Source organism: Terrapene carolina, unplaced genomic scaffold (assembly GCF_002925995.2).
Source record: "Terrapene carolina triunguis isolate 2854851 unplaced genomic scaffold, T_m_triunguis-2.0 Scaffold67, whole genome shotgun sequence".
In the NCBI taxonomy this organism is placed as follows: Eukaryota; Metazoa; Chordata; order Testudines; family Emydidae; genus Terrapene; species Terrapene triunguis.
The window spans coordinates 10,088,563-10,100,365 of record NW_020664418.1 but is presented as its reverse complement, the minus strand read 5'-3'; the positions used below and the strand labels follow the sequence as shown (position 1 = coordinate 10,100,365).

The following is an 11,803-nucleotide window of genomic DNA, read 5'->3' as shown; positions in this document are numbered from 1 at the left end:
AGACCTTGTCCATTTTGGTTTGTTTCATTTTCTTTCCTAGATAACTCTTCAGGGGAGTTGGGGACATTACTGAATTATTCCAAGCTAGGATTTCTCTCTCTTTTGGACAATCTCTCTCTCTATTCCATCATAATTCTATCCCTGTCTTAGCCAGGTTGTAGACAGCTGCCTCTTAGACTTAACACCTGCCAATTGTTGGTACAGAGCAGACAATCCAAAGCGTATTAGACCAGCCTGCTCAAAATCCAGAGGGTAATAAATACAGAGCCCAGATAAGAAAACATAGCTTATGTGGAGCAGCTACCTCAGAATTAAGTCAGACGTCCTCTGAGATTAGACAAGACAATCAGTGACAGAGGAAAGCTCGGCATCTATCTGAGGACCAAAATAAGGGGCTGGCCTTTCAAAGAGCACTTTGTGTGGTGAACAATTTTGAAAATCAGACCATTGGTGTCACACTGGGAGCTGAGCACATGGGAGATCTGCCCCTTATTTGGGAGCCTACCTGGGTGCTGAGTTCCTTGAAAGGCAAACCCCACATGTTACTGGTTTATCCCACAGAGCATGTAACAGTAACAGACTGTTGGCCTGTGCTCATTAAAGCCTCCCCTGAATTCTGCTGTTTGAGGCTACGGAGCAAAGGGGCAGGTTCCAAAGCACTGTGCTTTCTTGGTATTTGTTCTGCAGGACGAAGAAGTGCACGTGAGGTGCCCTCAGGAATAAAGTCCCGTTAACACCATTAATTCCTTGCGGCTCTGGCCTAAGATCTTGGTGGGGCTCATACACTCTCAATCCCTCCAGCCATTCCATGACCCACTTGTGGCCCCAGGATCCAGGGGTCTTCGCTCCAGCTTCCTTTAAGAGATGATCTCTCCTACTAGCAGCATCCCTTCCCTGTTGGAGTCACAGAGTGAGCTGCCATTCTGTCCTCTCTTCTCCAGGAATTTTCCATTGCTGGCTTTTTCAAGGATATCAAGTTCAGCGCTAAGCCACCCACCCACGCTTTGTATCAAGTACTTCGGCGCATGCATGGAGGGTGTTTTGCATCCTTTAGCTTTAGCATGCAGCATTCTCTGCTGGCCTGAGTCTGTTGGGATGCCGGCCACAGAGACAGTGAGGCTCTCTTTTCTCTCCTGCTAGTTAATTGCCAGGCACACTTAGGGCCTGATTATACGTACACTTGCAGGGAGATAACTAGGGCTGGGCTACACCCCCACTGGAAGTGAAGTAACTAAATCCGTTTTATTTCACATTTTTTGTTGTTTCAGTGAAAGTCTCTCTGTGTGGACACCCTTATTTTGGATGAAGACTGTCCTATTTGACTTTAATCTTTCTTTTTTATATACCAATTGAAATAGGCCACTCTTAGTCCTAAATAGGTATCTAGTCCACCCAGGGACCTGCCCCCAAATAACAAAAGGTGTGAGATAAAACTGGCTGAGGATGTGTCTACAGACAGAGATGCCCTAGTTTCACGTCAGGTGGGCTTTTAAGATGATTTAGGTAAACCAGTGCAAAAGGTTGTGTGGATGCTTGTATTTCAATTTAACCAGATTTATCTTGGATTAGCCTCAGTTGATTAAGAACAGGTGTCAAGTATCAGAGGGGAAGCCGTGTTAGTCTGGATCTGTAAAAAGCAACAGAGAGTCCTGTGGCACCCTTAAGACTAACAGATGTATTGGAGCAGAAGCTTTTGTGGGTGAATGCCCACTTCGTCGGATGCATGTTGATTAAGAACAGGTGTAAGCTAAACCAAAGCTAGCCCCTCTTAAATCAGATCATCCATACCGGAGTGTGCAGTGGTTTAATTAAACCAGTTTAATTAAGGTAGGGTGTAGACAAGACTTTTATTATGGTACATGTTTGTGGGCAGACCAGCCCTTAGAAGACCACTGTATTTTCAGGCTCCCCCACCCATAGTACATCCTCCACCCAATAATCTCCCCATAGTATCATATTGTGCAGGATTACACGAGAAATGGTGCCATGGGGCACTTGCCCACCATCAGGAGGATTGGAGTCCACCCGCTTTGCAGTAGCTTTAATACCTATTTAACGCCAATGTCTTGGCAATGTGTGGGAGAATGGGTCTCTTTGTTAAGGCGTTAACACACCTTACTTTCCGTTTAGGAGCGAAAGGACTCCAAGACACAGCCCCTGGATGCCCTCCAGCAAAACCAGGGACGGGCTTGAGGTTTCTAAGGTAAAGTCCTAGCTATTTATCTGTTAAAAGTAATAAGAAAACCCTTCTAAGCACTATTGATCTCTGGCGCTCTGCCTGCACTCCTGCCAACGTCCCGCTGAGGCAGGGCCGTGCTAGTATTCCCATTACACCGGGGCCTAGGGAGACTAACTTACCCAAGGCCACACAGGAAGTGTGTGGGGAGCAGAGACTTGGCCCTGGGGCTCCCAAGTCCTAGGTTAGCACCCTACCCACTGGCCCATCCTTCCTCTCTAGACAGATGATAAATGAACTCAAAAGGGCAAAGGACAGCATAGCACTGAATTCGAGGCCCCCAGATCTGCAGCTAACGGATACTAGTGTAAGAAAGTGCTGAAGGCTGCCTGGTTTCTGCAAGGAAACCGTATTAAACCTGTCCCGTGTTTGCACCTGGCCAACACTGAGCTACCTGAAATTGTGCACACTCCACTGGGTGCCAGCCCTGTGCCTCAGGGAAATAGCCATGCTCATCCCCCTGTAGTATGACTCCATTCCCCAGGGTGCCTACAACAGCTCTTCCTTGGGGAAAAAGACTTGTGTGGTGTCTGGTGGTTTGGCACCCGCCTGGGGCTTGGGCCACCTGGGATCAGTGCCCTGCTCTGCTTCAGACTTGCTGCCTGTGTGAGCTTGTGAAAGTCACAATCTCTCTGTGCCTCAATTTCCCATCTGTGAAGCAGGGCTAATAATCCTTCCTGGCAGCTGCAGCTCTGGGCAGTGTCCAGATGCCAGTTTTCGCCTGTGGAGGGCAGGGAGCTGTGTAGCACAGGCCTTGGTCTGATGAGGAGGAACGTTGCTGCGCTGCAGCGGGTCACGTTCCCGGCACAGACATCAGCTGTGGCTGGGAGACCCTCCGGGTCCTTCAAGCCGACCGACTGTTTCACAGTACCACCCCGGGGTGACTGAACACTACACCCCATGTTCCCCCAGCCCAGGCCAGTCCTCCCACCCAGCAGGGCTGCTGCGCCATGAAACCACGAGGGGTGGGGAGAGGAGCAACAGGCGCACTGGCCGTTACCCAAAGGCCGCAGGGTGCACCAAAGAAACCTGCCTATGCCCAGCCAAACCGTCCCCTGGAAGAAATGAGGGCATCAGCCCCAGGGCCCACAGACACAGCGTCCCGGAGAACAGCTGCAGGTACTGGGGGAGAGGCACTATTGTTGTATGTAAAGTAAAGAAGGTTTTAAAAATGTTTAAGAAGTTTCATTTAAAATTAAATTAAAATGCAGAGCCCCCCGGACCGGTGGCCAGGACCGGGCAGTGTGAGTGCCACTGAAAATCAGCTTGTGTGCTGCCTTTGGCACGCATGCCATAGGTTGCCTATCCCTGGTCTAGTGGTTAGAGCAGGGAACTGGGCTGTGTGACCATGGGTGAGTCCCAGCCCATCTGTGCCTCAGTTTCCCCATCTTTGTAAAGGACTTGCATTCCCTCAGTGGGAAGAGCTAAATGCGGTTGTTGTTATAACACAGTGAGGGCTGTAGCTAAGTTCAGAGTCTCAGCACATGTTAGTCTGGGTGCTAATGGGCTTGGGCCTTGCTTCGCCCTCAGGGCCCAAGGCCAGCCCACAGGTTGGTGTCATGGCCAAAGGCCAAGTCACCACAGGGGCCACCTGGCCTGCCAGGCAGTGAGGGAAGCAGGAGCTTTCTCCCATGGGCACAGCTCCCACAGCCAGCCCGTCCCCAAGTGTGAGATGGGCAGAGAGCCTGGGCCAGGGCCAGGAGCTGGCACCTGACTGGTCTGTGCCAATGTTTGTTGGTGGCAAGGGGTGGCCGGTTTCTGCATCTGGGCAGTGGCAGTACTATCATGGAGGTGGCCACAGGCTGCTGTGGAGAAGGATGCCCTTGGCTGCAGCCCAGCAGGGCATCCCTTCCTGCAGTGCACCTCAGCCCAGTGCCAGAGCGTCAGTTCTTGGCCTTTCTCCTGAGCCAGCCAGGGAAGGCCCAGGACAGTGGGGAAGCCTGTGATGTGGACACTCAGCACTGAGCTGAGGTGAAAGATCCCCTGTCCCACTGCCAACCTCCTGGGAATGTGCTGGGGGCACTGTAAGCCCATGCCAGCCTGGTGCCCACACTTGAGAGCCCCTAAGAAAGGGCCCAGGCTCCCCCCAGCTTCATGGGGCAGGGTTGGTTCAAGGTGCTGAGCTGGGCCCAAGTTGGCTGGCACCTCACCACGGGTGCTGACTGCCCAGCCCCCCCTGCACTGCACCACCATACTCCCGTACGTGGTGCTGAAGAAGACTAGCAGCAGATCCACAAATCTTCCCCCTCCAGGGGGATGTCCTCCTGCTCCACCCGCAGGATGATTGGCCTCGCCCCTTGGCTGCAGCTGGGCAACAGGCATCACGCCATTGAGTGGCCTCCAGAGGGAGTGGCCCACAAGCTGCCCCAGAGTGCCAGGAGGGACTGAGGCCAGGCTGGCTGAGCGGGACCTGGGCAGGGTGAGCTGGAGTTTAGTTGAGCTGGGCCCTTCATTTGGCCCCATGGAGATCCCTGCAGCGGGGGACTGCTCCCTGGTGAAGAACGGGGCCCTTGCTGCAGCCTGCTGTTAATGGGGATTCCCTGCTCTCTGTGCGGAGCTCCCACGTAGGGTCACAGCGCGGTGCTAAGAGGCTACTAGCCTGCTCCCCAGAGGCAGCTGCAGTGTGGGGGGAGGTTCCCTCGGTGTATGGCTGGCAAGTTAAGTGGCTATGTCAGTGAGGGGGGCTAGCAAACACAAGGGCTCTACCCATCCCCCCCATCCTGAGCTCTGCAGTGCCAAGGCCTCACTTCCCCATTGTATTCCTGCCCCTCCCTCCCAGGGCCCCACTCTGCAGGCCTGACGGCTGCACTGGCGGGGGCGGGGGGGGGCAGGGCTGGGCCAAGGCCGGGACAGGGCTCTTCAGAGCAGAAAGCGCAGAGAACCCTTCCCTATGCACAGGGAGGGCTGCGGACTCTTCATCTCCTCCTGGCAGAAGGGCTAATACTGCTCCAAAGCGGCATCACCTGTGGGGAGCATTGATCTGGGGCTGGCTGCCCCCTTCCTATCCTCTGTGAGCCCAGGGGAGGCAGCAGAGGGGCTCTCTGGACCTTCCCTCCCCTCCTGTGCTAGGCTCACTCCAAGCAGCATGGTATTTCCATGGCGTCTCTCCTCCAGGGTGTTTGCCAGCCGGGCCCCAGACACTGGATCTCACAGATCGGGACCCTAAGGCCCCCACCCGCTCCCATAGCAAGGCTTAGACTGGGGCCTGCATTGCAGGGCCGGCTGCCAGCCCCAGCTGGGACGGGAGAGGCTGCCAGGCTTGAGTGGGACGGGCACCTGGGCAGACCCACCGGGGGCTGGAGGAGTAATTCCACACACAAGGCAGAGCTGGGCAGTGGGACAGTTTCCAAGGGATTGTATTGAGGTTCCTGGTCATAATAAATAGAGCTACAGCGAGACCGGCACGGAGTGACTTCACGGCACGGAGCCCAAGGCCACACTGCCAGGGCGCCAGCAGGGCTTGCCCTTCATTGGCTGCTGCCCCGGTACCCACCCCCGAGCTCAGCAGCCTTCATCTGCTCCTCTCCCTCACCCCCTGCTCCTCAGGGACGCAGCCAGGTCTCGGGGGGAGCAAAAACCGCCAGGACAGTGGCTGTGCGCCGGGGGTGGGGGTGGGGGGAGAAGGGGGGTAAGGACAGCAGGGAGCACCCTGTCCCAGTTCCCAAGCCTTGGAAAGGGGTGGGAGGAGCAGGTCTGTCTATCACTGCTGCCAGCCAATGGAGAGGGGGCTGAGATGTGGACAACAGAAAGTGGGGAGGGGGGAATCTTGGTGGGGGGATGGGCAGGGTGCTGTTCAGAGGCTGCGGGGGGATGGGGAGGAGCAGCAGCAGCCTCCTGGTCACTGTGCCAAGGCCTGGCTAACGTCCTGCACCAGCATGGTGCCAATCACCATCTTCTCACTGTTGACAGTTAGGTGGGCCCTGGCTCCTTCCTTCCGCTCCAAGGTGATGAGGACGAGGCTCCCGCTGGTCACCGTCTTGGCAGCGAACCTGCGCGTGGGAAAGGAGGGGGCATGAAGGCGCTGTCCTAGGGCAACACCCAGCTCATCCCCAGGGCTGCAGCCCAGTGCTGGGAGAGGTGGCCCTGAGGCAGACAGCCTGTGCCTCAGCACTGGGCCTCTAGCCATCCCTTGTGCCTGCGTAGCACCGGAAGGGGCACAGTTGGGGCAGAGACTTCCCGCTAATGACTGCTCCATTCACCACCTGGTGTGGCCAGACCTGCCGACCACAGAGCTGCCTTGCAAACCACAGGAGAGCTGGGTCACAGCCTGGAGCCCCTGTCCGGGCAAGAGACTGCCATAAGCAGCATGCCAGTGTCACATCCACTTTACAACAGTGTCCCCTGGTACTAATCTAGCCCAGGAACTGGCAGCCAAAGGCACCAGGAGCCGGCAGGTCCCAGAGCGGCACCGGCAGGTCCCAGAGCGGGTGAATGCAAGGCACTGAGTAGAACATGGACCCGCCTCAGCCAGTGCCTGCCTGTTTCCCAATGGGGCAACAGGGGCTCTGGCCACAGCCCCTCTGTAACCCACAGCTCCTCGGTGCGGTGCTGTCTCCCCCAAGGGATGGCCGGCTGCTCCTTTCAGCTCCAGCAGTTGGGAATTGTGTGTGTAGATCGGGGTCCCCCCCACCTGTACTCATTGTCCACTCCGCAGGGCACGCGGCTGACGTTGGCGGCCGCCGTCACTCGCTGGACGATCGTGTGGTCACTCTGGCATTTGTCCGGCAGCGTCAGCTTCTCCGTGATCTCACTCATTCCTGTCAGCTTGCCTGGAAAGGGGATTGGAGGGGGGTCAGCCTGGGGCAGTTCTGCACAGGGTTGGGTGGAGCTATCCGTGCGGCTAATCCGGTTTAAAGGATGGACGTGGACAGGGCTGCATCCAGCCCCCTGAGACAAAGCACCTTCCCTGATTTGAATGGCAGGGCTGAGCTGCCCGAGGACCCTCCCTGCAGCGGCTAGCAGAGGTAGGGCTGGGCCTTTGGCAACAAGGACGAAAACCATGCGGGGTGGGGGGGAGGAACAAACCGGTGCCAGGGACCAGTCCACGCAGGACTCTTCCAGACACCAGCTCCGCCCAGCATCTGAGGACCCAGGTGAGCTCCTTCTGCCTGGGCCAGCACTACCCCAATAGATTCTCCTGCAAGAACATGGCTAGTGGTTCAGGCGATGACCTGGCTCGGAGTCAGGTGGGGGTAGCTGTCTGGGTCAGTGTCAGGCTCTCCAAGCCTGCAGAGTAGTGCTGGGCAGGGCCAATGGGCTGGTTCTAGTGGCACTGTAACAAGCTCCTGTTGTGCCTTGCTGCTTACGTCAAACATCAGAGGCCCAGGAATAGTGTGTGCTAACTATACATGTGCCAGACCTAAGGGCACACCCTGCTGCTCCAGCTGGTTTCTAACACACAACACAGTGAGTACCACTAGAAGGCCCACAAACTATTTAAAGGGACACTACCCTATTCCTATGCATTACATCAATGGGACAAGAGCCAGGAGGGCTGCAGAGTGCCTGTTCACAGGGGTGGGGCGAGATAGTCCCTTGGGGGCTCCTCCCAATTCACCCCAAGCCCTGGGGTCCTAAAAGGCCTGAAACCCCCCCCAGGGCCCAATGGCTGAGAAGGAGTGGCGGTGAGCCCAGGAGTACTTCATGCACTGGCTGGGGGGTGGTCACACTCTCCCCAGGGCAGACCAGCTCCCCATGCCCAACCCATGCTGGTTCTGACATTGGGCTGGGCCTCCTGCACTGGCTGGCCTCAACCTGTTATTGAATGAAGTCAGAAAGCTGAACCCCGTCCGGGGTGGCTGTGAAACGCTCCCATTCCAAGTGAGCAGCATTGTACCATGGGCCCTTCTTGTCCAGCCTCCTGCAATAGCCACCAGCAGCTCCTCACGAGGAAAGCAACCCCCCCAGCACACTGAGCCAGCTGCTCACTGCTGTCCAGCAGGACGGGAGTTCTGCCCCGGCCCCGCAGTGCTTGGCTTAGCCCCTGCAGGAGGTCTGACCTTAGCCTGCCGGCAGCAGAGCCAGCCGTGGCACTATTGGCCACAAACCCATTTGGTTCAGGAGAAAAAGCTAGAAGTAGTTAAATATCTTGAGCTCAGCTACAGCCAGCTACTGAGGGGGCTTCCTGACAGGACAGGCGGGGCCCAGCTGGCACAATGGGGTGACATGAGGCTGGACTTGCCCTAGGGAGACAAATGTGGCAGCCTAAGGGAACTGGCAGGAGCCCCCTCGCTCGTTTCACCTAGTCCAGCGCTAATGCTAGGGACCAATCCGGCACTGGCCCCAGAAGAGGGGCTGGACAGAGCAGCAGGCCTTTTCCATTGCATACAACTAGGATTCTGACATCACCCAGCAAGTCCTGCCTTTGGAGAGAGGCAAACCCCTTCCCAGTGAGGGGGTGGAAATGCGAGGGGCTAACAAGCCTAGTGGGCCAGTAGAACAGTGCAGGCAGCCAGCCCCAGGCAGGAGCTGCCAAACAGGCCAGGGGAGTCCAGCTCCAGCCTGCTGGACTGGGGCAGGCCCGAAGGGGTGATGCTTGCAGTGCCAAGGCTGGTGGGGAATTGATCATTAGGGGGCATTGCTGTAAAGCTGCCTCCAGCAATGACCTCAGGAACCGGGGTTAAATAGGGATTGGGAATGGCTGAGCCATTACAAACATTGAATCTATCTCCCCTTGTAAGTATTCTCACACTTGCTTCTTATCAAACTGTCTGTACTTGGCTATCTTGATTATCACTTCAAAAGTTTTTTTTCTCTTACTTAATTGGCCTCTCAGAGTTGGTAAGACAACTCCCACCTGTTCATGCTCTCTGTATGTGTGTATATATATCTCCTCAATATATGTTTCACTCAATATGCATCCAAAGAAGTGGGTTGTAGCCCACGAAAGCTTATGCTCTAATAAATTTGTTAGTCTCTAAGGTGCCACAAGTACTCCTGTTCTTTTTGCGGATACAGACTAACACGGCTGCTACTCTGAAACCTCTCAGGAACCGTGAGACTCAGCTCTGGTAGAGGCTGCACTGGGCCTGGGCACACATACCCATAGATGCAGCTGCAGTGGGAGGTCCACTGGCACAGGGTGAGGACTATACATGGAGGACGGAAACCCCTCTATGTCCTACCACGGCTCTCTGAGTTGCGGCCCGCCCAGAACCTCAGCACCAATGAAATGAATCTCCTCTAGCTCCCCACTCTTCTCTCTGCACCCTTGTACCCCCAACACCAGCCGCTCTGGAGCTCTGCCCACGACCCAGTTTGGATCACCCCACCCTCCACCCCATGATCCAGCTGGCAGGGCCATGCTTCAGCAAAGGGTCTCTCCCTTTACCAAGCAGAAAGAGCCCTGGGAATGCACATGCCAGCAGCCTCCCTGTTGCCATGCTGGTATGGAAACCTGAGGAATGCTGGCTTCCAGTGTGGGACCCTGGCAGGTGGGATTAGGGGGGATGGCCAAGCCCCTCCTGCAATTTGCAGACAGACCACCCTGGGTGCCCTGGGTGCAGGGCATGTAAAGCTTCATGTTGATTGGGGGTCCTGACATTGCACTGATGGTGCAGAGCAGTGGCGCACCATAATGGCAGCACAGGTATGAGAGGTTGTGGCTCTACCACCTGCCACCAACAGAGGGCGCCAAGAAACACCTATTGGAATTTAACCCTTTCGTGTCATGGGTTCCCCTTCATCTGCCTCCCCGGGAGCTCCCTGCTGCTAGAGCATGGTGCCTAACTGGGTGCAGTAGGGGAGGGAAGATCCCTCTGCCACCAAACCTTTCCCATCCCCAGTCTGGGGATTGTGGAATAGTCACCTGAGCTTCCCTCGCCTGCAGCTCTCAGGATCTGGCTGGGACCTGAGCATGGCTGCTGTAATGCAGCCAGTCAGGCAGGAGCTGGGGGGTCCTGGCCAGCCAGATGGGTTCCTGGGACTGCCAGGCAGATTCTGCAGCCTCAGGAGGTTCAAATCTGACCGCAGAGCTTCCCCCATCCCCAGCCTGGGCCCGTCTCAGCGAGCACTCAGAGCTGATCTGTAACCTGTTGCCAGGTGAGCCATTAGACAGGAGTAGCCCTCGAGGCCACTTTGGGGAGAAATCCTCCACCTTCCCCACCCTCTCTGAGCTGGGCTCTGGGGATGGTTGGGCCCGAGGCATGTTACGGCACTCAGAATAGGCGCAGGTGCATGCCACAGGCTACGTCTTCACTACGGGGGGGGGGGGTCGATTTAAGATACGCAAATTCAGCTACGCGAATAGCGTAGCTGAATTCAACGTATCGCAGCCGACTTACCCCGCTGTAAGGACGGTGGCAAAATCGACCTCCGGGGCTTCCCGTCGACGGCGCTTACTCCCACCTCCGCTGGTGGAGTAAGAGCGTCGATTCGGGGATCGATTGTTGCGTCCTGACGAGACGTGATAATTCGATCCCCGAGAGGTCGATTTCTACCCGCCGATTCAGGCAGGTAGTGTAGACCTAGCCACAGTCACGGCCTGGTGTGGCCAGCTCACAGTGCTGAGGACTTGTGTTTAGGCTAAGGATGCTGCCAGGCAGCCCGCACTGGGACACCAGGGACCCAGCGCCTGAGTGCAGCTCCGAAAGCTGCAATGCAGGAGGGCGGCTGGTCAAACATTCGTGCCGGATGCTGGCTGCTCCTCTGAACCTTGGGGGGCTGCAGAGTGTGGCTGGGAGCATCCCCAGTGCAGGCTCGGGGGGCAGATGATGGGAATTGGGAATGCTACCAGGGCAGTGTCTCGGTGGCATCTGAGCATGTCTGCTTTCCCAGCCATTTACATACCCATACCAGGATTGGGGACTGAACCTGGCACCTGAGCACCAAGAGCCAGGCCTCGGCCTAGAGGACTGACTCCAATAGGCTCAGCCCAGAGGGCAAGCCGTGACCACACACACAGCCACTCCCATACGGACCCAGGGGAGTCACCAGGAGAGTCCAGAACCACGAGGGACAGTGAGGTGGGGAGACGGGCCAGCACCCAGGGTCCAGACCAGGCAGGGCAGGGAGTGGGGGCAGGCTGCACATTAACATGGAGCTATCCTAGGCCAGCGCGGGAGGAAGATGCGAGCCCTGTGGAGGGAGGGGAGGCGCCAGAGCAGTGGCTGGGCACACCTAGAGGAGGAGGGGCAGTGAGTGTAGATAGGGCTACCATACGTCCGGGTTTCCCCGGACATGTCTGGCTTTTCGCTCTTTAAATAGTCGTCCGGGGGGGATTTCTAAAAATATCCTGGATTATCGACTGAAAAGCAGCTGACAGGGCAGCAGAGCGCTGCTCGCATTGGGGCCTCGGCAGCCAAAGCCCCTTCCCGGCTCCCCCCATCCCCTGCAGCCTTAGCATGCCGTCCGGCAGCGCTGGGGGGCGGGGCTGTGCGCCTGTGAGGGAACAGGGCGGCGGGGCTGGCAGCGGCGTCCAGAGCCCCTCCCCCGCTTCCCCCCTCCTCCACAGCCTCAGCACACCTCTCGGCAGCGCTCGGGCCGGGCGGGGCGCTCCTTGGGGCGCGGAGCCAGACACCTGCTCTAAGCCAAGCAGCACGGTAAGGGGCCTGGGGAGTTGGAGAAGGG

General features: G+C 57.0%; 1 protein-coding gene across 3 annotated transcripts in view; it reads right to left on the bottom strand.

Moving 5' to 3' along the window:
* Positions 1-5,859: 5,859 nt before the first annotated feature.
* AP3B2 (adaptor related protein complex 3 subunit beta 2) overlaps positions 5,860-11,803 on the bottom strand; it is a 64,479-nt gene continuing 58,535 nt past the window's right edge. For all 3 annotated transcript variants that reach the window (XM_029910793.1, XM_026648210.1, XM_024213775.2), the window contains 2 exons: positions 6,867-7,005; positions 5,860-6,225 (listed from right to left, as the gene is read on the bottom strand). In XM_029910793.1, the coding sequence (XP_029766653.1) occupies positions 6,075-6,225; positions 6,867-7,005 (290 nt within the window). In that variant the 3' untranslated portion in view covers positions 5,860-6,074. The remainder of the gene's footprint in view (positions 6,226-6,866; positions 7,006-11,803) is intronic.